Source organism: Dendropsophus ebraccatus, chromosome 2, assembly GCF_027789765.1.
Source record: "Dendropsophus ebraccatus isolate aDenEbr1 chromosome 2, aDenEbr1.pat, whole genome shotgun sequence".
NCBI lineage: Eukaryota > Metazoa > Chordata > Amphibia > Anura > Hylidae > Dendropsophus > Dendropsophus ebraccatus.
Genome location: NC_091455.1, coordinates 11446703 through 11471458, shown reverse-complemented (window position 1 = coordinate 11471458; position 24756 = coordinate 11446703). Strand labels below are relative to the sequence as shown.

Sequence of the window (24756 nt, the reverse complement as noted above, 5' to 3'; positions counted from 1 at the left end):
AGGCTGATGCATAGTGTGAGATGGTAAGTCCAGGAGGGATCTGTTGCTCAGCAGTGCTATGCTGCTGAGTTGTTATTTAATTTTCTGGGCCGGATTTACTGGAATGGCGGATAGGTTGGTAGTGGGATCTGCCATTCCCTCCCCCTCGATCCAGTGTGGGTTTTGGGATCAGGTGAGCTCTGATCCCAATCAGCCTGAGAAGGCAAAAGGTGTGCTCAGTGTGCAGGGGAGTGCTCTCAGCCAGGAGTGAACAGCCTGCATGCTGTGTTTGGTGGGAGCTGGGAATACAGCCGCTGCTGAAGCTTATTCACACCCAGCGATGTTGCTTATCCAAGTGTCAGACAGGTGACCTGCATGTTTAGTAAGTGCTCAGACGGGCAAGATTTTTTTGTTTGTTTTGTTTTTAAAAGCACGGTGTTGCTGTACTTCTGTTTGCTGGACTGTTTATGATACAAATAAACGCCAAGCTCCTGTTTTATAAAGCCAAGTCTGTTGTGAACTGTGTCCAAACACACCATCCCCCGGGAAGATCCCTACTAATATATATATATATATATATATATATATATATATATATATATATCTATCTCTCTCTCTTGGTCGAGGCCCAAGTTGACAGTAGTACAATCCTCTGATAGCTGCCGCTGTAGACAGATGTTTTGCTGGACCTTCAGGGCTGATGTTGTCACCCACAGATTGCAGCCACCAGGAGCCTCTGCACACACTGATTTATTAAAAGGATGTCCTCTCAAAGACTACAATTCCCAGCATAACCTGAGAGCTGTATAAATGTTCTGAGAGTTTTAGTTCCACTGAAAATGTTGTTCACAAGGGTTTAATCAGATACAGAAGAATCCAGGAAAGGAGCGGGTCAGCATGTTGTGTCTCATTGGTTCTATATTGGTGGGCCCTAAGGATCATTTCCTCTGGTGGGCCCCAGGTACCCAAGTCTGACACTGGATGTGTAGATGACACTGTGTTATGGGGGGATGTGTAGATGATACTGTGTTATGGGGGATGTGTAGATGACACTGTGTTATGGGGCGATGTGTAGATGACACTGTGTTATGGGGGTTGTTGTGTAGATGACACTGTGTTATGGGGCGATGTGTAGATGTGTTATGGGGGTTGTTGTGTAGATGACACTGTGTTATGGGGCGATGTGTAGATGATACTGTGTTATGGAGGGGATGTGTAGATGACACTGTTATGGGGGGGATGTGTAGATGACACTGTTATGGGGGGATGTGTAAATGGCGCCATTATTGGGTATTATTCCAGACATACACAACAGATACATCTGGGATTTCTTTGTTGCAGGATATTCCATGTCACGCTGCAGCGCTGAGATTCTCACACTTTCTTCCTGGTTTGACCTTCTCTCCGGCTGTTTACTGCATTGTAGGAAAGAGAGGAACAACCACTGGGAAGATGTTATAGGAATGTAACAGAGCTTATACTGCCACCTGGTGGTCACTAAAAGGGAACAACATATTTTAAAATAATAGAAAAAAAATCTATATACAAAAAAAAATTAAAGTCAAATAAAACACTAAAACATTATTTTTCTTTTACATTTTTCTTTATGAGAAATTATCATATGATAAAATCCATAGATTCTTCAGCAGTTTTAAATGAATAGTGGCATGTGGCCCTATAATATGAATACTTAGAAGACTGATCGGTATTACAGCAGTGGACATTATCCCAATTGAAAGTTGGTGGCAATTTCTCTACTCCTACAAAGCTATGTCAGAATCCAACACAAAGGGGGGACGTTTCTTAGACGAGAGGATCACATATTTTTTTCGCCAAATTTATCATGTGACCCTTATTAAATCTGCCCTTTGAACTGTACAGCTCTGAGCCAGGTCACTGGCACAGATCATGATATATCTGGTGGAACATGCCCCTTTTAGTCATGCTCCGCCCACTATTATTAATATAAAAAATTGTTATACCAAAATTTGCACCTTTTACACCAGAAAGCTGATATAAAAGCATAGTAATGGATGGCAAATAGATAAATTTGGTGCATGTAAATTCACCCCACAGCTCATTCACAGCAGGACACCACGTGTACTATTTAGAGACTATTCACATGAGATTTAGACAGGAAGCATCTACTATAGGGGGACTACACAAGGGGAATCTACTATAGGGGGATTACACAAGGGGCATCTGCTATAGGGGGACTACATAAGGGGCCATCTACTGTAGGGGGACTACATAAGGGGCCATCTACTGTAGGGAGACTATACAGGGGCCCATCTACTATAGGGAGACCACACAGGAGATATCCACTATAGTGGGACGACACAGGGGGCATCTACTACTATAGAGGGACCTACACAGGGGGCATCTACTATAGGAGACTACACAGAGGGCCATCTCCTGAAGGAGACTACACAAGGGACATCTACTATAGGGGGACCTACTCAAGGGGCATCTACTATAGGGGATAACACAGAAGGAGATTGACTATAAGGAGACTACACAGGGGGCATCTACTACACTGGACTACACTGGACTACACAAGGGCCCACCTACTGTAGGGAGACTACACAGGAGGCCATCTACTATAGGGGAACTACACGGGGCCCATCTACTCTAGGGAGGCTACACGGGGACCATTTACTTTAGGGGACTACACAAGGGACATCTACTGTAGGGAGACTACACAGGGCCATCTACCATAGGGGGATGCAGAGAGGGCCATGGACTAAGAAGGGAATACACAGGGGGCCATCTACTACAGTATGGGGGGGGGAATGCAGAGAGAAAGCGCACTGATGTCACTGTAGGGTCCCGGGGGGGGGGGGGAGACAATGGGGGGGGGGGGGGGCGCTATGTTGGGTGGATAACCCAGGGCCCATGGTACATATAATCCATCACTGCTGCGACATGTGGCTAAATCTCACACTATTGATCAATTGCACTGCAGCAAGCCTCGATGTGTAACCTGATCCAGTGTTTGAAGCAACTAAGGTTTAGGGTGCCATGCCATCCTGCCAGTTCCACAGGCCCCCACAATGCATTGGGATTTCTCAGTATAATGGATAGAGCTTGCACATATGAATAGTAGTACAATGGCGCCATCTAATGGACAGTTCCTGTACTGCATTTTATGTGTAAAACCATGATAAGTCTATGGTACATGTAATGCATAATATCACTGATTATATATATATAATTACTGACAGCACTATTTCATAACACATGGAGGGTGATGTGGTTCTTGTAAACCATATAAGCATACAACGGACAACTATACATCTATAACTGGATACATGCTATGCTAGCACATGAGGAAGGAGCGTTATATAGGCAATTGTCATATATGAGCATACATGAATATTCAGTTATAATAAACACACACAGTGTCAGACGGGGGTACCTGGGGCCCACCAGAGCAAATGATCCTTGAGGTTAATATAGAACCAGTGAGACACGACATGCTGACCCCGTCCTTTCCTGGATTCATCTGTGACAAATCTCAGAACCCCCTACATTTATACAGCTCTCAGGGTATGCTGGGAGTTGTAGTTTCTGAGAGGACAACCCTTTAATAAATCAGTGTGTGCAGAGACTCCTGGTGGCTGCAATTTGTGGGTGACAACCATCAGCCCTGAAGGTCCAGCAATACATCTGTCTACACTGTACTACAACTCCCAGCATTTCCTGATGGCTGCAGACTGTCAGTACATGCTGGGAGTTGTAGTGCCTGCAGCTGTTGTAGTTGGGTCCTAGATGCATTATACACTGGAGTCGTTGTGGAAGATCAGAATATATAGATCTGTGGGGCTCAGTGTAGGGAAGTGACCCTAGAATATCACTAATAGGGGATAGAACAAAAACATCTACCCCTACCATATTATCACCATACCGTCACACTGTTACCATATTGTCACCATACCGTCACACTGTTACCATATTGTCACCACACGTCACACTGTTACCATATTGTCACCACACGTCACACTGTTACCATATTGTCACCATACTGTCACACTGTTACCATATTGTCACCACACCTTCACACTGTTACCATATTGTCACCATACTGTCACACTGTTACCATATTGTCACCACACCTTCACACTGTTACCATATTGTCACCACACCGTCACACTGTTACCATATTGTCACCATACTGTCACACTGTTACCATATTGTCACCACACCTTCACACTGTTACCATATTGTCACCATACTGTCACACTGTTACCATATTGTCACCACACCTTCACACTGTTACCATATTGTCACCATGCCGTCACACGGTTACCATATTGTCACCATACCAGCACACTGTTACCATATTGTCACCATACTGTCACACTGTTCTGTGGACTGGACCAGTGAGCTCCCAGCATCAGGATTAATTATGATGGCACTAGTGTACTGTAGTGACCGCAGGGCTGTGTCTGTACACTAGCGCAAACAATACACTGACCCATTTACACACCAATGGTACACAGCTTCTGCACACTATGTAAGTGATTACAGTGCAGTTACTAATGACCAAGCGATGCTATTGATATATATTAAGACTGATATTACCAATAATACCAGTATATAGGAAGGATATATATTATCACCATACATATTACCGCCACTGACCAAATCCTGTATACTAAAACCAATAAAACGCAGTACCAGATAACAAGTTACAAATAATACCATTCCCCTTAAAGATGGCTCCCTGTTATCCCCCTTATAGATTGCCCCATGTTATCCCCCTTATAGATGGCCCCCTGTTATAACCCCTCTTTTCCCCCTTCTAGATGGCCCTGTTATCCCCCTTATAGATGGCCCCCTGTTATCCCCCCTCTTTTCCCCCTCCTAGATGGCCCCCTGTTATCCCCCCTCTTATCCCCCTTATAGATTGCCCCGTTGTCCTCCTTATAGATGCCCCGTTGTCCTCCTTATAGATGCCCCTGTTATCCCCCTTATAGATTGCCCCCCATTAGCTCCCTTATAGATGCCCCCTCTTATCCCCCTCATAGATGCCCCCCTAATATCCCCCTCATAGATGCCTCTGTGAAGATAAAAAAAAAACAAAAAAAACACAACTCACCTAACCACTCATTCCCCTGTCGGCTGTCTTCTTCTCTTCTTCCCCGGTTGACGCTCCGCTCCTTGGGGCTGTCCGGAGGATTCCTGCCCAGTGCACGCATCAGGAAGCTTAGTGTGCGCCGGCGTCGGTGCTTCCGGTACAGGGGGCGTCCCTAACAAGTGCTTCCTGTACCGGAAGTTCCAGCCCCCGGCGCACACAGAACTTCCAGATGCATGCGCCGGCCGTCTGGTTGCGGGATCCCCCCCACCATGGAGCGCAGCATCGGCTGGGGGCCAGATTGCCTCTTGTGACCGCAAGCAAGACACTGCTTGCGGTCACAAGAGTGCGACAGGGGGGCCTGCGGCCGCACCAGCGTGGGGACCGGAGCCTACCGGAGGATCCTCCGGTCCTCCGGTGTCCCAGTCCGACACTGAACACATAGATGACATTCACACAGTGTTGGACTGGGATATCTGGGGCCCACCAGAGGAAATGATCCTGGGGGCCCACCAATGAAGAACCAGTGAGAAACAATATGTCAGTCAGTGTTTGTGCAGGTTCTAAAGCTGAGGGATCCTCCGGTCCAGTGAGACATAAAGCCTTTAAAGCGGTTACCATTGGAGAAGTGAGAAGGAACATTGCCTTCGAAAGGTGGAGGACTCCATGATGGGATAAGTGAAGGATGAGGTGTTACCCAGGACACTGAGGCCGAGTAGCAGCTGCTGAAAGCTCTTACAGATGGCAGTCAGCTCTTCTGGACCAACACATACAATTGTCTGGCGTTTTTTCATGGATTTGCTTTCTTTTCTGGCGTTTTTTTATTTTATGCGTGAATGAGCTTTTTTGTGGTTGAGATGTTTTTTTGTGTGCTGAACTTTTTTATTTTCCTCTGCCATCACATGACCTAGCTTCTGGACCACAAAAGTTGACAAAAACGCCAGGGAAAAACAAACAAACAAAAACAAACAAAAAAAAATTCCCTGACAGTGAAAACTGACACGGACGTGTCTTTACACTGTAGACAATTCTGCACATGACCATACCCAAAAAATTTAGTTTGAGTTTTGCTGAAAAAACAAGAACATTTAAATTTTTTATGGGAGAGGTTTTTTTTTTTTTTTATATTCTTAAAAATTTTTTTTTTATCTTGAGTGATCATGATTTTCACCTAGACCAAAATGGCACCCATATGCCCTCATAGACAAAAAAAAATTAGGAATGAATAGGAAGAAAAAGTTGCAGGAATTAGAATAGAGCAATTTTAAGCACAAACATTTTTACTTTAAGGGTATAAACCCACACACCGTATATGCAGTGTATTTACTGCTGCGATACGCAGCAAACTCGCAGCAAACTCGCAGCAGATTAGATCTAAATAACTGAACACAGCATCAAATCTGTACCAACAAATCTGCTGCGTATTTGTTGCATATCTGCTGCGTATATGGTGTGTGGGTTTATACCCTTACTTTATTTTTACTTAAAAAAAAAAAAAAAAATAGTACATGAAAACAAAAGTTATATAAATCAGGTATTGTTTTAATTATACTGACCCCGAGCACAGACATAACATAGCAGTTTTAGAGTGAGTTCACATGTACCGAATCGTAGAGGATTTCACACTGCGAGTTCTGCAGCGATTCTTGGTACTGTTATCTCACATGGGTTTACATACTTGCAGCAAAATTTTTATTCCGCTTAACCTTCTGCGACCTGGTGAATACTTTACTGGTCCAGGCTCCGGCCTGTTTCTGTGTCACCCGGCTCCCTGACGTCCCACTCATCCAATCAGCGCACTGTCCTGTCGCACCCATTGATTGGCTGAGCAGGACGTCAGGGAGTCGGGTGCCACAGAAACAGGCCGGAGTGCAGACGGGTAAAATGGGGATGAGGCTTTACATACTCTGAGCAGGATGGAAATCCCGCCGCGAGTATGTGAACCCATATGAAATGACAGTACCAGGTATTGCACCGGATTTAGCTGTGGAACTTGCAGCGTGAAATCCACTGCGATACAGTACCTGTGACCCCCACCCAAAGTTTATATCCCCGCTTTGGGAATCTATCGGGCAAAGGTGTGTGTCTTGTTATATAGACGGCAGCTAATAACGATCGTGATCTCTATTAACGGCCCTCTATATGAGACAGCCATCTTTCCCCGTAATGTTCCTGAAGCGGGAACAAAGCCTTTCCATAACTTGCATGGTGTAAAAAACCAAACCTTACAAAATTTGCTAAATTGCTATTTTTTTCCACAATGTTACCCAACAAATATTTTATTTATCCTGCAAGAAACAAGTCCTCATATGGTTTTGTAAATTGTAAAATAGAGGAGTTATGGCTCTTAAATTGGCGGAGAGTAAAAGTGTTAACAGCCGTATGATGTACCGATACAGGGTTAAAATCAGTGCTGTTTTTTTTTTTTTTTTGTAGCTTTTATATGTGTCATTCTATTTGAGTAATTTGTCATGGGCATGGCGATATCAAATAGATTTTATTTTTTATGTTATTACGGCTGCCGCACATGTTGAAAAGGGAGCAATGGATCAAGTGACCAAAGGTATCATTTAAATCAGGGGTTTCAAACTCGCGGCTCTCCAGCTGTTGCAAAACTACAATTTCCATCATGCCTGGGACAGCCAAAGCAAAGCCAAAGGGCCGCGAGTTTGAGACCCATGATTTAAATCAATGTGTAACGGACAACACCGCCATACCAACAGGTTCCTTTGTACAAACTTGCTGATAGTTTCCAGGTTCAACTCTACAGGTGATGGGCCAGCTTCTGGCTCTCTAAATTCTGTTTTTCTTTTTTCTCTTCGTTTTTTTTCCTCTTTTTTTTCTCTTCATTTATGATATCTTCCAGCTTTTTGATCCACACGGCGTTATTTGCACTGAATATCACCTTCACTGTATTGTTGACCGTTTGATTTACAGTTTCTTTTTGCTGTTCATATATTTCGTTTTTCACTTCCACAAGCTCAGCTGGGGCCGTGCCTGTAATTTCCTCATAGCCGCACCTGCAAGATGATTTCTCGGCATTGCAGCAGACGGTATACAGACAAACGTGCACAAATATGCCCACAGCCCCAAGAATCTACAATAAAGAAAAAAAAGCCTAGTTATTTGTAGGAAAAGGAATAGCCATTATTCTTATATATGTTTTTTTTTTTATAATGTAGATTATAAACAAATGTAAAAGTAAAGATTAAAACATCAGTCTTTTTAAAAAATATTTTAAATCAAACTTACACAAAGACGTGACTGTTGAACAATAAGAAAGAGAGTGTAAACCTATGCATGTGAACGATGTACTAAGCCAGGCCAAATAAAAGGAACATGCATAGAACTAGGACATATAACCAGCACTACGTGCTAGCGATAGTTGCATAAGAATAAATCTCTGTCTTTTTTCCCTGACAAGAGTCCTGGCTTGAGCCAGGCCCTGGCTTCATTGCAGCAGGAACTGGTCTGTGTGTCTGTCTCCACTGACTCAACTAAAAAACAAAAGACCCTCCCACCAGGAACTAGCTCCTTTTTGTAGGGTAGACTTAGCCAGCCTGTTATTGGTGAGCTATGTGTGTGTGAGAGAGAATAGAGGTGATTGGATAGAAAAAAAAAGGAAAAAAGGGCTGCACCTGTGACAGGAGAAAACACGACATGTGCCACATAACCATTAACCCAACGCGTCCTTCAGCTGTGCATAGTACAGTACATACAAGAAATACAATAGTTACACCTAGTGGGGAAAACAAATAATACACTTTTCCTTCATCCCCTTTGTGAGAACCTGAATAAATTACTTTGCCCAGGTGCATAAGAAGCTTAGTGGCACACCTGTGCTGGGACACTACACACATATCATGTAATACCCAATATAAACAGGTCACATCAAACATGGCCGCGGCAAGTCATATGAAATACTGTGCATGTTCAAGTTCCGATACGCCTACTGATCAATCACATGAGCGGCCAACCAGCTGTACGCCGTCTCTACATAAAGTAATAGAACTCCACTCGATATAGATAAATACACAGTGCTAAGTATTACAGGGCAAAGTATGAATAGCAATAAAGCTTCAGAACCATCAATAAAAGGATGATAAACATAAATATGAATAAAAAAAGGGAAAAATAAAAAATAGGAAAAAAAAAGGAAAAACAAAATGTAAAATAAAAATTGAATGAATGAAAAATAAATAACAAAAACAATACATGAAAACCAGAAGAAATAATATTGCACTTGTAGAGGTTGTAGGTTTGAGGGATATATACAGCGTTATTAACGTGTATGGCAGTTTATTTAAACACCCAATAAATGCCAAAAGTGCAAAAAAAGCTGTGAATAAAGTACCCGAAGGCATGTACGAACGTATCGGAAAGTTGCGTCACCGGGACATGGTAACCTAATTATAAAATGACATCAAAAGTACAGCTTGCCCTAATTACAGTAGAAATACTACACCCAGACTTAAAGCCGGTTGTGTCTGCCCTATGACACCATCCAGCCCAGAGGCAGCACCGCGCATGATGGCTGTACCGTGATGCCGATAAACAGAACTGCTAAACATTATAATGTCCTAATCGCATCCCCCCCAAAAAAAAACATATTGGTAGTGGGGCTTCCTAAGAACGTCCTAATTCAAATAACAGCAGCATAGAGGTGAACCCTGTTCTGTAGACATAAATAGGGCTCTAAATAACCAAGAGTCCTTCTATTCAAAGGAGTAGAGAGTCACTAAGCTCTCTAAAATGTTCCTTGTTGTTCATATAAAGTGGCCAGATAGTGTAGCCAGAAGATCACTTGTAAGCAAAGCCGGTGGCCCAACCCGTAAGGGCGAGAACCTATCTGCTGTAATATCGGGTGTGCTGTATGGGGTGTTGCTCCGGCCTTCCGAATGGTGGACATTGGACATGTGTTGTTGGACTCTTTTCCTTACTCTTTGTCCCACGTATACTGGACAAGGTAGAGCAGATATTACAAAACCGTTGCTCCATAAATGTAAGAGCATTAAAAAAGCCAGGAATTAGGGATTCCATTAGACGTGCTAGAGGAGGGCCAACCTGTTATTGGGCCTTCTGAAAGTGATAGGACCAGTGGTCAAGGTCCATTTATGGATGGTAAAAATAAAAGGAAGATGCCGCATGTGGGTGAGATTTCTTGCGTCCACCCTCTTCAATTACACCTTGTACGTCCAATTATGGGCCCACTTCATTGATGACATATTCATCGTATGGAGCGAGCCCAAACAGTAAACAGTACTTTCTGGACTTTGTAAAGGCCCTTAATGTGAATGGGTGGGTCTACATTTTAGTGTGAAATGCCTGATTCGAGACTTCCATTTCTCGACATCGTGATTGAGGAAAACAGGAGAAGCACTCTGGACACAACCGGGTACAGGGAGCCAACCTCTACAAACACCTTGCTGTCGTGGAGCAGTCAATATGTTAGGGTGCTATAAGTGTAGTGGATGCGCCACGCACCTATATAGCCAAATATAAAACATTCAGGAGCAATGGAACTGGCCACAATTATGAGATTTAAGAGATTTCATAAATTGCAGATGAAGAGGAGTGGTGTACAAGGTCACCTGCGTGTGTGGATTTGAATACATGGGGAAGACATCCAGGGAATTTCAGAGGGTGGGAGAACACATAAGGGATTTGGCAAATAAAGCCGACAAACCGGCGGCCCGACATATCAATGCGGCACGTGGAGGAGACGTGACAGGTCTGATATTTGTTGGATCACAGCTGGTACGCCCTCATTGTAGAGGCGGAGATTGGGACGGATCGATTCTACAAAAAGAAAGTGAGTTAACACAGTGGATCTTCAGATTACAAACCACATCACCTAAAGGCTCGAATGAAAAACTTAGTTAGGCCTGCTTTCTGTGAGGCGACCCATGTAGAGATCGGGTAAATGCTGATGGTAGTTACATCCAGTTTATACAGATAGGTGTTCATCTCTTCAGTAATCCCCCCAATCTATACGTCTCCTTTATCCCCCCGGTGGACTGGAGACCGACAGTAGAAGGCCCTCTAACATACACTATATAACCATATACTAAACAATTATAGCATGTCTGTATAGTAAAGAATTGCTTTGTATTGCACAATAATGAATATCCATCGTCGTGTATCTAAGGCTCCTGAAGGGGCTATGGAATGTAGCTGAGCAACGGCCCGTATGATTTTTAAAACAGGTGCTAAGCAGAGAGGAGTCATTGTTGACACCGTCTCCATGGCAATCTTCAGAGCAATACAGTAACAACCTTTTGGTAACGACAGGTGCGGGCGAGAGGTAGCGATAGTAGTAGACTTTGGAAGTAAGAGTAAAGCGAGGTAACGGAGCGTCTTGAGGGCCCTGTCCAATGTAGCTGTGTATTCTGCCGGGATAGCGTAGTAAAAAAGAAGAGAAGCTTCTCTTTTTGGTCTGATCACCTTATGGCCTATAGTGTCGGGTGACCCGTCCTGCTAGGGTAGTACGACGTCCCAGGTCCCTGCGCTGGGTTGAGCAGATTTCACAGGGTTTCTTAGAATAGCCGTGCGTTACAGTAGGATACGTAGGTGTTAACTGCAGATTTGTCCTACTGGGGTCATTATCTAGCCTCAGGTATGCTGCCCTCTATAGAGTAGAGAGTATCCCTGGTGTGGACAAGGTGGTCCTCAGAGGATGTCCTTCCTCCTAAGAGGTCTAGCACTGCATGCTAGCAGTGGTGACTTGCATAAAAGAAAGTCTCTTGGTCCATGACAAGGGTCCTGGCCTGAGCCAGGCCCTGACTTCACTACAGCAGGAACTGTCCCTCTTATTGTTCTCCCTCACTGAACTGACTAGAGAACTCCTCCCACCAGGAACTATCCTCCCTTTTATATGGGCAAACTAAACTCACTGATGGGGCTGTGTGGTGTAAAGAGAGGAGCGCTAGGACAGGAGAAGGAAAGGAGGCAAAGCGCCTGCACCTATATTAAGCTGTAAACACATATGTGACATATAACATTTAACCCAATGCTTCCTTCAGCTGTGCTTGAGACAAGGAAAACAAGAAATAAAGCAACGACACCTAGTGGGGGAAAAACAAATAATACATTTCTCCTGCATCCCATGGTGAGAACCTGAGTGAGTTACTTTACCCAGGTGCATAAGAAACTTAGTGGCACACCTGTGCTGGAACACTACAATAGTATTTCTGTCAGTCGTTTTTCAACCAAAAAGTTGTGCAATTCTTTCCATTATAATTTTGTAAGGGCTAAGTGCTACAGAATATGTTGGTGCTATGTAAGTGAAATAATCATTATTACTGTGTGCACTGAAGGCCGTCTGTCAATACACTTTAAAGGGGTTATCAAGCGAAAATCTTTTTCTTTCAAATCATCTGGTTTCAGAAAGTTAAATAGATTTGTAATTTACTTCTATTTAAACATCTCAAGTCTTCCCATACTTATCAACTGCTGTATGTCCTGCAGGAAGTGGTGTATTCTTTCCAGTCTGACACAGTGCTCTTTGCTCCCACCTCTGGCCATGTCAGGAACTGTCCGAAGCAGGAGAGGTTTTCTATAGGGATTTGCTTCTGCTCTGGACAGTTCCTGACATGGACAGAGGTGGCAGCAGAGAGCACTGTGTCAGACTGGAAAGAAAACAACATTTCCTGTAGGACATACAGCAGCTGATAAGTATAGGAAGACTTGAAATTTTTAAATAGAACTAAATTACAAATCTATATGACTTTGTGAAACCAGTTGATTTGAAAGAAAAAGATTTTCGCTAGATAACCCCTTTAAAGACCTATGTCGGACTGGTATGTCATGGGAGCCCATTGGCGTTGGTGCGATGAAGTAAGCTCAGGAGCCGAGCTCACTTCATAGCATGTCGGGATCTCCTGCCGTAAAGCATCTAAAATCTGTAATCCTCCATTATAAAACTCCACCAATGTGACTGATACAACAAATAAATAATCTTACCTGAAATATCGCCCTCCAAAACGACACTGACGCTGCAATTTTTTTAATTTTCTCTTCATCCGTAGATATTATGTATTCTACATTCTTTTCCTGGTCAATCTTGAATGATGATTCCGCGATGCAGGCGATGTATCGACCGTCTGATAATAGAATACAGGTCCACAGTAACGGAGCGCATAAAGTTTTTTTCACACAGTTCAAGGTACATTCACATTTAGGGATACCTGAAAATTTATAGCCCAGAATCCCAAAGATCAGTAACGGTATCAGAAAATACGATAAACCGTAGAAGATGCCCAGTAATGAATGAGACGGGCAGGAGAAATCCAAGTCCATAATGTCTTCCAGTACAAGCAGCAACAGAGCCAGGAACGATGGTGCCAGGATGCTATAATGGTAATTGACTATTTTGTCAAAATACGTATTCAAAGACATTGTTCAAAGAAGTAGAAAAAACTTTTGGTTGTGTGAACTGTGGCCGATGACCCCACCGTAATGTGGAGTTACCCAGTGGGCGAACCAAGGTAACCAAGTGCACACTAGGTTCAGTCTTTCCAATAATGAAAGTCCTAGTAAGACAGAAGTAATAGCTTGATGCTTCACGCTATAGTATAGCTCGTTCCGCCTCTGCTGTGTTTTAAATAGACAGGGTATGGATCAATCAATGACCTTGTGGCAAAGGTTTGGTGACGCCCCCTCTATAGAGGTTTAACTGGTTTAGACTTAACCCTTTAAGGAGCAGGCTAATTTTGGCCTTAAAGGAGTACTCCGCCGATTTGTTTTTTAAGCTTAATTAACACACATTATAGAGTTATAATGTGTGTTAATAAGCTATCTGGCCCGGTCCCCCCCTTCTCCCACCCCCGATACCCCAGAGAGAAATAAAGTATACATATCAAATAACTGTCGACCCGGTCCTCTTTCCCTGGGCGCCATCTTGGGTTGATGTCGTTAAAGCAGGGGGCGGTCCTCGTCTTCTTCCTTTTCGCTGTCTTCCACAGCAGTGAATGGGAGAGAAAATGCTGCTGGTGCGCATGCGCATCGGCAGCCTTTTCATTGGCTGGAGCACATCACATGGCTTCCAGCTTACTCAGCCCTGATTGGCTGGGCTGAGCTATCTGTAAGCCATGTGATACGCTTTCTTTTCTCTCCCAGCAGCCTTTTCTCTCCCATTCACTGCTCCGCAACCCGGAGGTGAGGGAGATCCAAGGATGGCGAGGATGCGGGTGGTGGGATTGTAAGTATATCAGCTGCATGTATCTATCCCTCGATACCAGAGGTAAGTATATCAGCTGAGTGTGTCTGTTTTTTGGGGGGAGGGGGGCCCCGGAGTACTCCTTTATAGAGTTGCTGTTATTAAAAAATAACTTTTGACACGTCATCTGGCATAACAGAAGCAAGGGTCCAATGGTATTACTGGATCAGGGTCCAAAAAGTTGATGTATTGAAGGATGCCCACCAGAGGGTCGGCAGTCCTAGAAGCTGTCCCAAGAAGGAAAACAACAAAACTAACCAAAAATAATCTACAGTTTAACAATTCTGTGCTTTCCACAAGCAGAACTGCACTACAGCAAAAGGGATCAGCCCTATTCAGATACAATGGGTCTTTTTAAGCAACGCATAGTTTTAAAGGGGATTTCAAGCTTGACGTACAGAATCGCCCAAACTGTTAAATTATCACATTCCTGATCTTCACAGATTTTTGGTCATACCGTAAAAAAAAATAAAGTATGGAAAGTGAGGAAAAAGTCTCATGTAACCCCAAAAGGTAGTGATTACAATAAAAGGTCACTGCGCAAAATAAACAAGCCTTGATACTTATCCATAGAGAGGAAAATTGTTGTAGAACATGTCGGCTTTACTGCAACTAAAACTACATAAAAACAAAACTCTGTAAAATCTGCAAAATTGTGTTCTCCTTTCAATCTCGCCCACAAATTATTTTTTTTCAGGTTCACTATAGATTTTATTGTCATTAAAAAGTTTAATTGGTGAACAGGAAGACCCTGTCTCCAGCGCCCAGCTCCAATCTATTGGCTGAATTGCCATAAGAAGGCAGTGGTCAATGATCAATGATCTGAGTGACACAAAGAAAAATTGGTACCAGTGCCTGACATCATTTCAGCTGACAATATTCCTTTGTCAGCTACCTAAATAACAAAAAGGTATACAAACAAATATGCCGAGTGCTATGTGTCAGGACTGGTTAGGGTACACAAAGAAGATACAGAGATAAGTGCAGCCCGACGCTGTCCCACATTCACTGTCCCTGCCTACTTGCCTCAATGTATCCTAAGCAGCATGGGACAACTTGGAGACATTCCCCTTTGCTGAAACAGGGACGTTTATAGGACTGCCACCTGACAGCACCCAGTCCCCCGCACTCACTGCGTCATCAGTGCCCCCCTGGACCCCACTGAGCTCTGAGCTGAATGTACCAGCTCAGCCCAGCCAGCACCAACCAAACCCTCCCTCCAGAGCCCACTGATCTCCTCAGCTTCCTCAAGCACTATCCTGCTGTTATTCGCCCCCCCCCCCATCTCAATTTGCCTTCCAGCATATCGATCCTCCAGCAGGTGCAGTGATGACATCATTTCGCCTGCTGAAGGATCAGTCCAGCAGCTGACAGGCTGAAGAGGAAAACAGATGAGAGGAAGAACGGCCCCATGCCTGCCAGGATTAGGTGAGTATATTGGTTTGTTTTTTGTGTGTGTTGCGGCAATGCAGGGGGGACACTATTAGTATGGGGGCACAGCCGAGGGGGACAATATTACAATAGGCGCAGAGCACAGGGGGACATTATTACTATGGGGGCACAGCCCACGGGGACACTATTGCTATGGGGGCACAGCACAGGGGAACATTATTACTATGGGGCAAAGGTGGACATTATAAGTATGGGGGCAGAGCGCAGAAGACATTATTACTATGGGTGCACAGCACAGGGGGAATTATTGCTATGGGGCTGAGCACAGTGGACATTATTACTATGGGGGCACAGCAGGGGGTACTACTACTGTACGGGGACACAGCAGGGGACATTAATACCATATGGAGACACAGCAGGGGGCATTGTTACTATATGGAGGCATTATTACTATATGTGGGCACAGCATACATTCCTATAAATCAGAAGCAACATGAGAAAATATTACTTTACTGAAAGTTGAGTGGATGCTTGGAACAACCTTTTAGCAGATGTGGTTAGGCTACAATAGCATAATTTAAAGCTGCCTGGGATGAATATATATCTATCCTAAGATAATAAGAAGGGAAATAATAAAAAGGAAGACTAGATGGACCAAGTGGTCTTTTTCTGCCGACAATCTTCTATGTTTCTATAAAGGAGGGCACAGCAGGATGTATCATTACTATATAGAGGGCACAGCAGGGGACATTATTACTATATGGGGCACAGCAGGGGGCATTATTACTATATGGGGCACAGGAGGAGACATTATTCCTATATGGAGGCACAGCAGGGGGCATTATTATCATATGGAAGATATAGCAGGAGGAATATATATAGCAGGAGATATAGCCCCTTTATTACTAGGTGGGGCACAGCAGGAGACATTATGTCTACATGGAGGGCACAGAAGGGGGCATTATTCCTACATGGAGGGCACAGCAGGGAACATTATTACTATATGGGGGCACATCAGAGGCATTATTACTATATGGGGGCACATTATTATATAAAGGGCACAACATAGACATTATTACTTTATGGAGGGCACAACATGGCATTATTTCTATATGGGGCACAACAGGGGCATTATTACTATGCAGGGCACAGCAGGAGACATTATGTCTACATGGAGGGCACAAAAGGGAACATTATTACTATATGGGGCAGATCAGGTGCATTATTACTATATTGAAGGCACAGCAGGGGCATTATTATTATATGGGGACACAGTAGGAAACATTATTATTATTTGGGAGCACAGCAGAGGACATTATTAATATATGGGGGTAAAGCAGGGGACATTATTACAATATGGAGGCACAGCATGGGACATTATTACTATATGGGGGCACAACAGGAGGCATTATTACTATATGTGGCACAGCAGGAGGCATTATTACTATATGGAGGCACAGCAGGAGACATTATTACTATATGAAGGGCACAGCAGGGGACAGTATTACTATATGGGGGCACTGCAGGGAGCATCATTATCATATGAAGGCACAGCAGAAGGGATTATTAGTATATGGAGGCACAGCAGGAGACATTATTACTATATAGGGGCACAGCAGGAGTCATTTTTACTGTATGAGGAACAGCAGGGGGCATTATTACAATATGGGGGCACATCACGGGCAGGGACGTAACTAGAAATGGCTGGGCCCCATAGCAAACTTTTAATTGGGGCCCCCCCCGCCCCCCCCCCCCCCCCCGCCCCACCCCCTCTCGATCGACCACTATGCCATCAACACACTCAGCTCTACACAGGTTCTGTACACCATATAAATTACAGTAAAGTTACATCAGGTGACTTACAGGAGACGTCTTCTCTGATCGGAGTTCTTCCCTTTTCATTTTCTTTTCCATCTGCCCTGGGCCGTTATGAGAACTTCTCCGGGCCACGAATCCACAGAATCTGCCAGACAGACATATTAGGCTCCACACCACACCATCCTCATCTCTACCAACTGCACATCTGTATTGGCCCCTTTACACCCACATTTAGTGGGTAGGCTGACTCTATGTGATCCCATTTTAGTATATGGCCCTCCTCTCTGTCGCCCCTCCTTATAGATAGCTTCCTTATGTTGCCCCCCCCGCTGTCCCCCTTATAGATGCCCCCCCATGTTGTCCCCTTATAGATGGTCCCCTATGTTGCCCCCCCCCTACAGATGGCCCCCTCTTCCCCTATATTGTCCCCTTATAGATGGCCCCCTTTCCCCCTTTATTGTCCCCTTATAGATGTTCCCCTCTCCCCCAATGTTGTACGTTTATATCCCCCTCTCCCCCTATGTTGCCCCCCTCTCCCCCCTATGTTCTCCCCTTATGGATGGCCTGCTCTCCCCCTATGGTGTCCCCCCCTTATAGATGGCCCTTTCCCCCCCCTTATAGATGCCCCCCTCCCCCCCTTCCTTACAGATGTCCCCCTCCCCCCTTCCTTATAGATGGTCCCTCTCTCCCCCCTCCCTTATAGATGCCCCCCCCCTTCCTTATAGATGCCCCCATCTCCCCCCCTTCCTTATAGATGTCCCCCTCCCCCCTTCCTTATAGATGCCCCCTTCTCTTTCCCCCCCCTTCCTTATAGATGCCCCCTTCTCTTCTCCCCCCTTCCTTATAGATGCCCCCTCCTCTTCTCCCCCCCTTCCTTATAGATGCCCCCTTCTCTTCTCCCCCCTTCCTTATAGATGCCCCCTCCTCTTCTCCCCCCTTCCTTATAGATGCCCCCTTCTCTTCTCCCCCCTTCCTTATAGATGCCCCCTTCTCTTCTCCCCCTTCCTTATAGATGCCCCCTCCTCTTCTCCCCCCCTTCCTTATAGATGCCCCCTTCTCTTCTCCCCCCTTCCTTATAGATGCCCCCTCCTCTTCTCCCCCCTTCCTTATAGATGCCCCCTTCTCTCCTCCCCCCCTTCCTTATAGATGCCCCCTTCTCTCCCCCCCCTTCCTTATAGATGCCCCCTTCTCTCCTCCCCCCCTTCCTTATAGATGCCCCCTTCTCCCCCCCTTCCTTATAGATGCCCCCTTCTCTCCCCCCCCTTCCTTATCGATGCCCCCCTCTCTCCCCCCCCTTCCTTATAGATGCCCCCTTCTCCCCCCCCCCCCTGAGGAAAGCAAGTTTAAAAAAAAGAAAAAAACTCACCTAACAACACGCTCCCCCGTCGAGCATTCTTCCTGTCACCCCATCTGATGTGCGGCTGTCGTCTGATGCCGCGTCCTAGCCTCGGCAGCGCACGTATCATAGAGTTCTGTGTGGGCCTGTGGCCGCGACTTCCGGCACACGTCTCTGTGCTGGAAGTCGCTGCCGCAGCACAAGCCCACACAGAACTCTATGATACGCGTGCTGCCGGGGCTAGGACACGGCATCAGACGGCAGCCGCGCATCAGACAGGGGGTGACAGGAGCGCTGTGGACCGGTCCCGTGCTCCTCCTGGCCAAGTGACTCCTTTTCCCTATGGTTGGGGAAAGGAGTCTCTGGGTCGGGAGGAGCACACGGTAGTTCCGCCAGTGATCACGGGCATTATTACTATATTTAGGGCACAGCAGGAGACATTATTACTATATGGGGGCACAGCAGGGCATAATAACTATAGGGGCACAGAAGGGGCATTATTACTATATGGGGTACACAGTAGGAAGCATTATTATTACTTGGGAGCACAGCAGAGGACATTATTACTTTATGGAGGGCACAGCAGGGGTCATTATTACTATATGGAGGGACAGCAGAGACATTATTACTGTATGGAGGCACAGGAGGAAAGGTTATTACTATATGGTGGTAAAGCAGGGGACATTATTACTATATGGAGGCACAGCAGGGACAATTGTTACTATATGGGGCACAGCAGGAGGCATTATTACTATATGTAGCACAGCAGGGGACATTATGCCTATATGGAGGCAAAGCAGGAGTCATTATTACTGTATGGGGGCACAGCAGGGTGCATTACTACTATATGGAGCACAGCAGGGAACATAAGTCCTATATGGAGGGCACAGCAGGGAACATTATTCCTATATGAGGGCACAACAGGGGCATTATTACTATATGAAGGGCACTATTATATGGGTGCACAGTAGGAAGCATTATTATTATAAGGGGCACAGCAGGGGGCATTATTACTATATGGGGGCACAGCAGGGACAATTGGACAATTGTTACTATATGGGGGCACAGCAGGAGGCATTATTACTATATGGGGGCACAGTAGGGGGCATTATTACTATATGGTGGGTACAGCAGGGGGCATTATTTCTATATTGAGGGCACAGTAGGGGGCATTATTACTATATGGGGCACACAGGAGACATTATTACTATATAAAGGGCACAGCAGGGGACAGTATTACTATATGGGGCATAGCAGGAGACATTATTACTATATGGGGGCACTGCAGGGAGCATTATTATTATATGAAGGCACAGCAGGAGGCATTATTACTATATGGAGGCACAGCAGGAATCATTTTTACTGTATGAGGAACAGCAGGAGGCATTATTACTATATGGGGCACAGTAGGGGACATTATTCCTATATGGGAGCACAGCAGGGGACTGACTACTGACTTTAGTGCACCAAACAGCGGAATCACTACTGTATGGGACCCTATAGGTGGGAAAAGGGGAAGGAAGTTGCTGGAAAAGTGCGGGGCCTAAGATGTTTATCTGGCAGGTTGTAAAGAGATGAATTGTTGCTGCTAGAAATCTTCCTGGTGGTCTGGGCCGGATGGAGAAGAAAAGGGAAATTATGCCTCAGATCAAAAAAGATGCCGTGAGTCACTTAATGATGTTTTTGTATTCAGTAGAACATTATTTGGTAGGGATGCGCTATGCATAAAATATGCATATAATACACATGCTGCAGCTTCTTCCCCCTTCCTTCCCCCCTGACTGAGTGTGTGTGTGTGTGTGTGTGTGTGTGGGGGGGGGGGGATTTTTAGCACAATTTGCTCTATTGCTAAAATAACCTAGAAACTGCCCTGCACTAAAATAGGTGAAAGAGGACACAATACAAGGCAATAACAAGACAATTATTAGAGAAGGACAAAAATACACAATGGTGGGTGGTCGGCAAGCTAGGGTCAAACCAGGAGAGTCAAATACTGATACAAAGTCGCTGGGCAATAACAGAGTCAATGAGACAAACCAGAGTAAAAAAAAACAAAAAAAAACAGAGGACCAAATAACAGATCAAATCAACAGGCAAAACATAGTCAGGGGCACAAGCAAAAGTCAGGAAACCAATGAGAACAGATATCTAGCAAAGAGCACAAAGCGAGTATAGGCACACAGATGAACTCCTACAGCTGGGGTCAGGCACAGGACATGGCAGAGTTTAAAATCATACAAGGTCCCGATCATAGAGGTGATTGAAGCAGAGAGACAAGAACCCCGGCAGGAGGAACAGGCTGTTAGTTACTATGCAAGGTAGGGGGTTAACTATACACTTGCTGGAAGAAACCTTACCAGAACATGAATGGGAGTAATAGTGTGTTTATACTGCATGCCAGGGTAGCTTTGTGCTGGTGTGGCTGTTGTGGCATAACATCCGTTTACTTAAAGTCTTCAGTTAAATACAATAATAACGCTTTGATAACTGCAGGTGCAGGCAAGAGGTAGTAGAAGTAGGCTTTGTAAGGAAGAATAGAGTGGAGCAGAGGAGCATCTTGAGGGCCTTGTCCAATGTAGCTGTGTACTCTGCCGGGATAACGTAGATGAAAAGAGAAGAAGAGAAGAAACCCACATTCATGTATTGATCCCTTTTTGATCTAACGGCCTTTTGCCCTATAGTGCAGTGGTACCCGTCCTGCTAGGGTATCACGAGGTCCCAGGTCCCTGCACTGGGTTAAGCAGGCTGCCCAGGGTTTCCCAGAATAGCTGTGCATTGCAGTAGGATACATAAGCATTAACTGCAGCTTTGTCCTACTTGGGTAAGTACCTAGCTTCAGGTATGCTGCCCTGTGTAGTGTAGAGGGTATCCCTGAGGTGGACAAGGTGGTCCTCCAAGGACATCCTTCCTCCTAAGGGGTCTAGCACTGCATGCTAGAGGTGGTTAGTTGCAAAAGAAACTCCCTGTCTGTGTCTTGCTGTCTCCAACACTCCTAACAATAGACCAAAGACTAAAGACCCTCCCACCAGGATCTAGCTCCCTTTTATAGGGGCAAACTAAACTTACTTGTGATTGGTAGGGCTGTGTGGTTTAGAGAAAGGAGAGTTAGGACAGGAGGCAGAAAGGAGGGAAAATACCTGCCTCTGTAATAGGCTGAAAACACACATGTGATATACAACAGTTTAACCCAATGCTTCCTTCAGCTGTGCTTTAGACAATAAGTGAATAATACAGACAGCGACACCTAGTGGGAAAACTAACAGTACACTTCTTCATCCACTGTGAGAACTTGAGTGAGTTACTTTGCCCTGGTGCATAGAAAACTTAGTGGCACACCTGTACTGGGACACTACATTTACACAGAGAGATTTATCTGACAGATCTTTGAACCCAAAGCCAGGAACAGACTATAAATAGAGGGACAGGTCATTAAAGAAAGGCTAAGATTGCTCTGGTTTTCAAATCCATTCCTGGCTTTGGCTTCAAAAATCTGTCAGATAAATCTGTGTAAACACACCATAATCTAAATTAAAATCCAAACCATATTTACACTAGTGAAATACAGACATGAGGACAACTAGTGAAAGCATAACTTTCACCGCAATGGTCTTAGCTGGCGTCCGGAGTTCAAAGCCAAGGGTATATCTGGCATAGTCATGACACTATGGGGGACATTTATGAAGTCCGGCGTCGTTTTACGCCGGGCTTACAAATGTCCCCGCAGCTCCAGAGCTCAGGGGATGCATGTAGAGGCGCACTGCCTCTACATAACTCCCGATCGCACGGAGCCCGTCCATGCAAAAATATTGAAACCTACGCCAGCTCAGAGCTGGTGTAGGTTTCAGTATCATTTTTCATCCGGAAAAATGATAAATGTGGCGCACACAGAGGCCGCGCCCCCTCTGCGTGCTGCCGCACCCCTCTCTCCGCCCCACTGGTGAAGGTGGCGCAGATGTGAAAAAAATATTGGCAAAAATACCTTTTCGTAAATGTCCCCCCATTGTTTATATGGAAGTAGGTTGGATACTGCTATATACTGCCATATACTTGTTTACCAATATACTTTATATGCACTTTATATCGGCATCGCCACTTCATTTGGTTTTGTGATAGAAGGGGCAGTGGTACCAATGGGATGTATTATTTAATAGAGATGAGCGAGTAGTGAAATATTTCAAAGCTTGAAATCCGATAAGAACGGACCGTAAATGTTTGACTATTCGATCGAATATCGAACCCCTTTAAAGTCTATGGGAGAAAAATGCTAGTTTCTTGGAAACCTAATTTTGAACACTTGGAGGTCACCAAGTCCACAATGACACCTCGGAAAATGATTCACACAGCACTGGAATGCAACTGGGACAGCAGGGGAAGCATGCATGGGTGCACATAGCACGCCAAAGTCACAGCCTCATAACTATACACTCCAAACACAATCTAACCTCTATGTAAAGTGGAAAATACACCAGGAAACCTTCTTTCTTCTACATTAGCATGGACATAAAGCCAAATTTTAAGAAAAATAAAAATTTTCATGCACCCCTTTAACCCCTTAATGACATAGGGTGTATATTTACGCCCTATTGCCGGTAAGGGTGTTCAGAGCGGGGCCGCGCGGCGACTTCCCTGGTGTCTAGTGGCGTCGACTTCCCTGGTGTCTAGTGGCGGAGATCGCTCCCCCGAGACGTTGTCCCGGAGGAGCGATCTCCGTGACTGATGCCGGCCGGGACTGCTCCAAGATGGTGCTGTCCCCGGCTCAGCACTCGTTTGTTATCGGCTGCAGCAGCCGAAAGCAAACGAGTGCCATCTCATTGATCTTTGCTGTATATCTATACAGCAAAGATCTCAATGAGAGATCAAAGTATATATACTAGAAGTCTCCTAGGGGGAATAACCCTAACCCCAGGGGGGAATAACCCTAACCCCAGGGGGAAATAACCCTAACCCCAGGGGGGAATAACCCTAACCCCAGGGGGGCTTCTAGTATATGTGTAAAAAACAAACAAACAAAAAAAAGTGTTGTTGTCAATAAAAAGCCCCCTCCCCTAATAAAAGTCAGAATCACCCCCCTTTTCCCAGGTTATAAATAAAAGTAAATAAATAAACATGTTTGCTATCGCCGCGCACGTAATCGCCTGAACAATTAACTAATCACATTCCTGATCTCGCACGGTAAACGGCGTCAGCGCAAAAAAAATCCCAAAGTGCAAAATTGTGCATTTTTGGTCGCATCAAATCCAGAAAAATTGTAATAAAAAGCGATCAAAAAGGTCGTATATGCGCAATTAAGGTACCGATAGAAAGAACACATCATGGCGCAAAAAATGACACCTCACTCAGCCCTATAGACCAAAGGATAAAAGCGCTATAAGCCTGGGAATGGAGCGATTTTAAGTGACATATCTGTTGACAATGGTTTGAATTTTTTTACAGGCCATCAGATACAATATACGTTATACATGTTATATATCGTTGTAATCGTAACCACTTGAGGAACATATATAACATGTCAGTTTTACCCCAGGGCGAATGGCGTAAAAACACATACCCCCCAAATGAACAAAATGCGTTTTTTTTTTTATTTCACCACACATTTATTTTTTTGATGGTTTCACAATGTACTTTATGCGAAAACTCTGCCTTTCATTGCAAAGTACAATTAGTGGCGCAAAAATAAGGGCTCATGTGGGTTTCTAGGTGGAAAAATGCAAGTGCTATGGCCTTTTAAACACGAGGAAAAAACGAAAACGCAAAAATCGAAATTGGCTCTGTCTTTAAGGGGTTAAATCACGTTGCCTGTGACAACTACAGATAGCATAGGCAAGGGGGAGATCAAACAGCACCCACCGCTAACTGTCATTGTGTGTGATGTGGTCAGACACGTCCTAAACACAAAGGGGTGTGGGTCTCATGGAAACCATGTAAATATTTAAATTG

The 24756-nt window shown here is 44.8% G+C and overlaps 1 protein-coding gene across 1 annotated transcript; it reads right to left on the bottom strand.

Annotated features, from left to right (window-relative positions):
- Nucleotides 1-6593: 6593 nt before the first annotated feature.
- On the bottom strand, nucleotides 6594-13601 carry LOC138784289 (uncharacterized). Its single transcript, XM_069959807.1, has 2 exons — nucleotides 13019-13601; nucleotides 6594-8153 (listed from the first exon to the last, which is right to left on the bottom strand). Exons 1-2 carry the CDS (start codon nucleotides 13451-13453, stop codon nucleotides 7821-7823), a joined length of 768 nt encoding a protein of 255 aa, XP_069815908.1. The 5' UTR covers nucleotides 13454-13601; the 3' UTR covers nucleotides 6594-7820.
- Between the last annotated feature and the right edge of the window lie 11155 nt (nucleotides 13602-24756).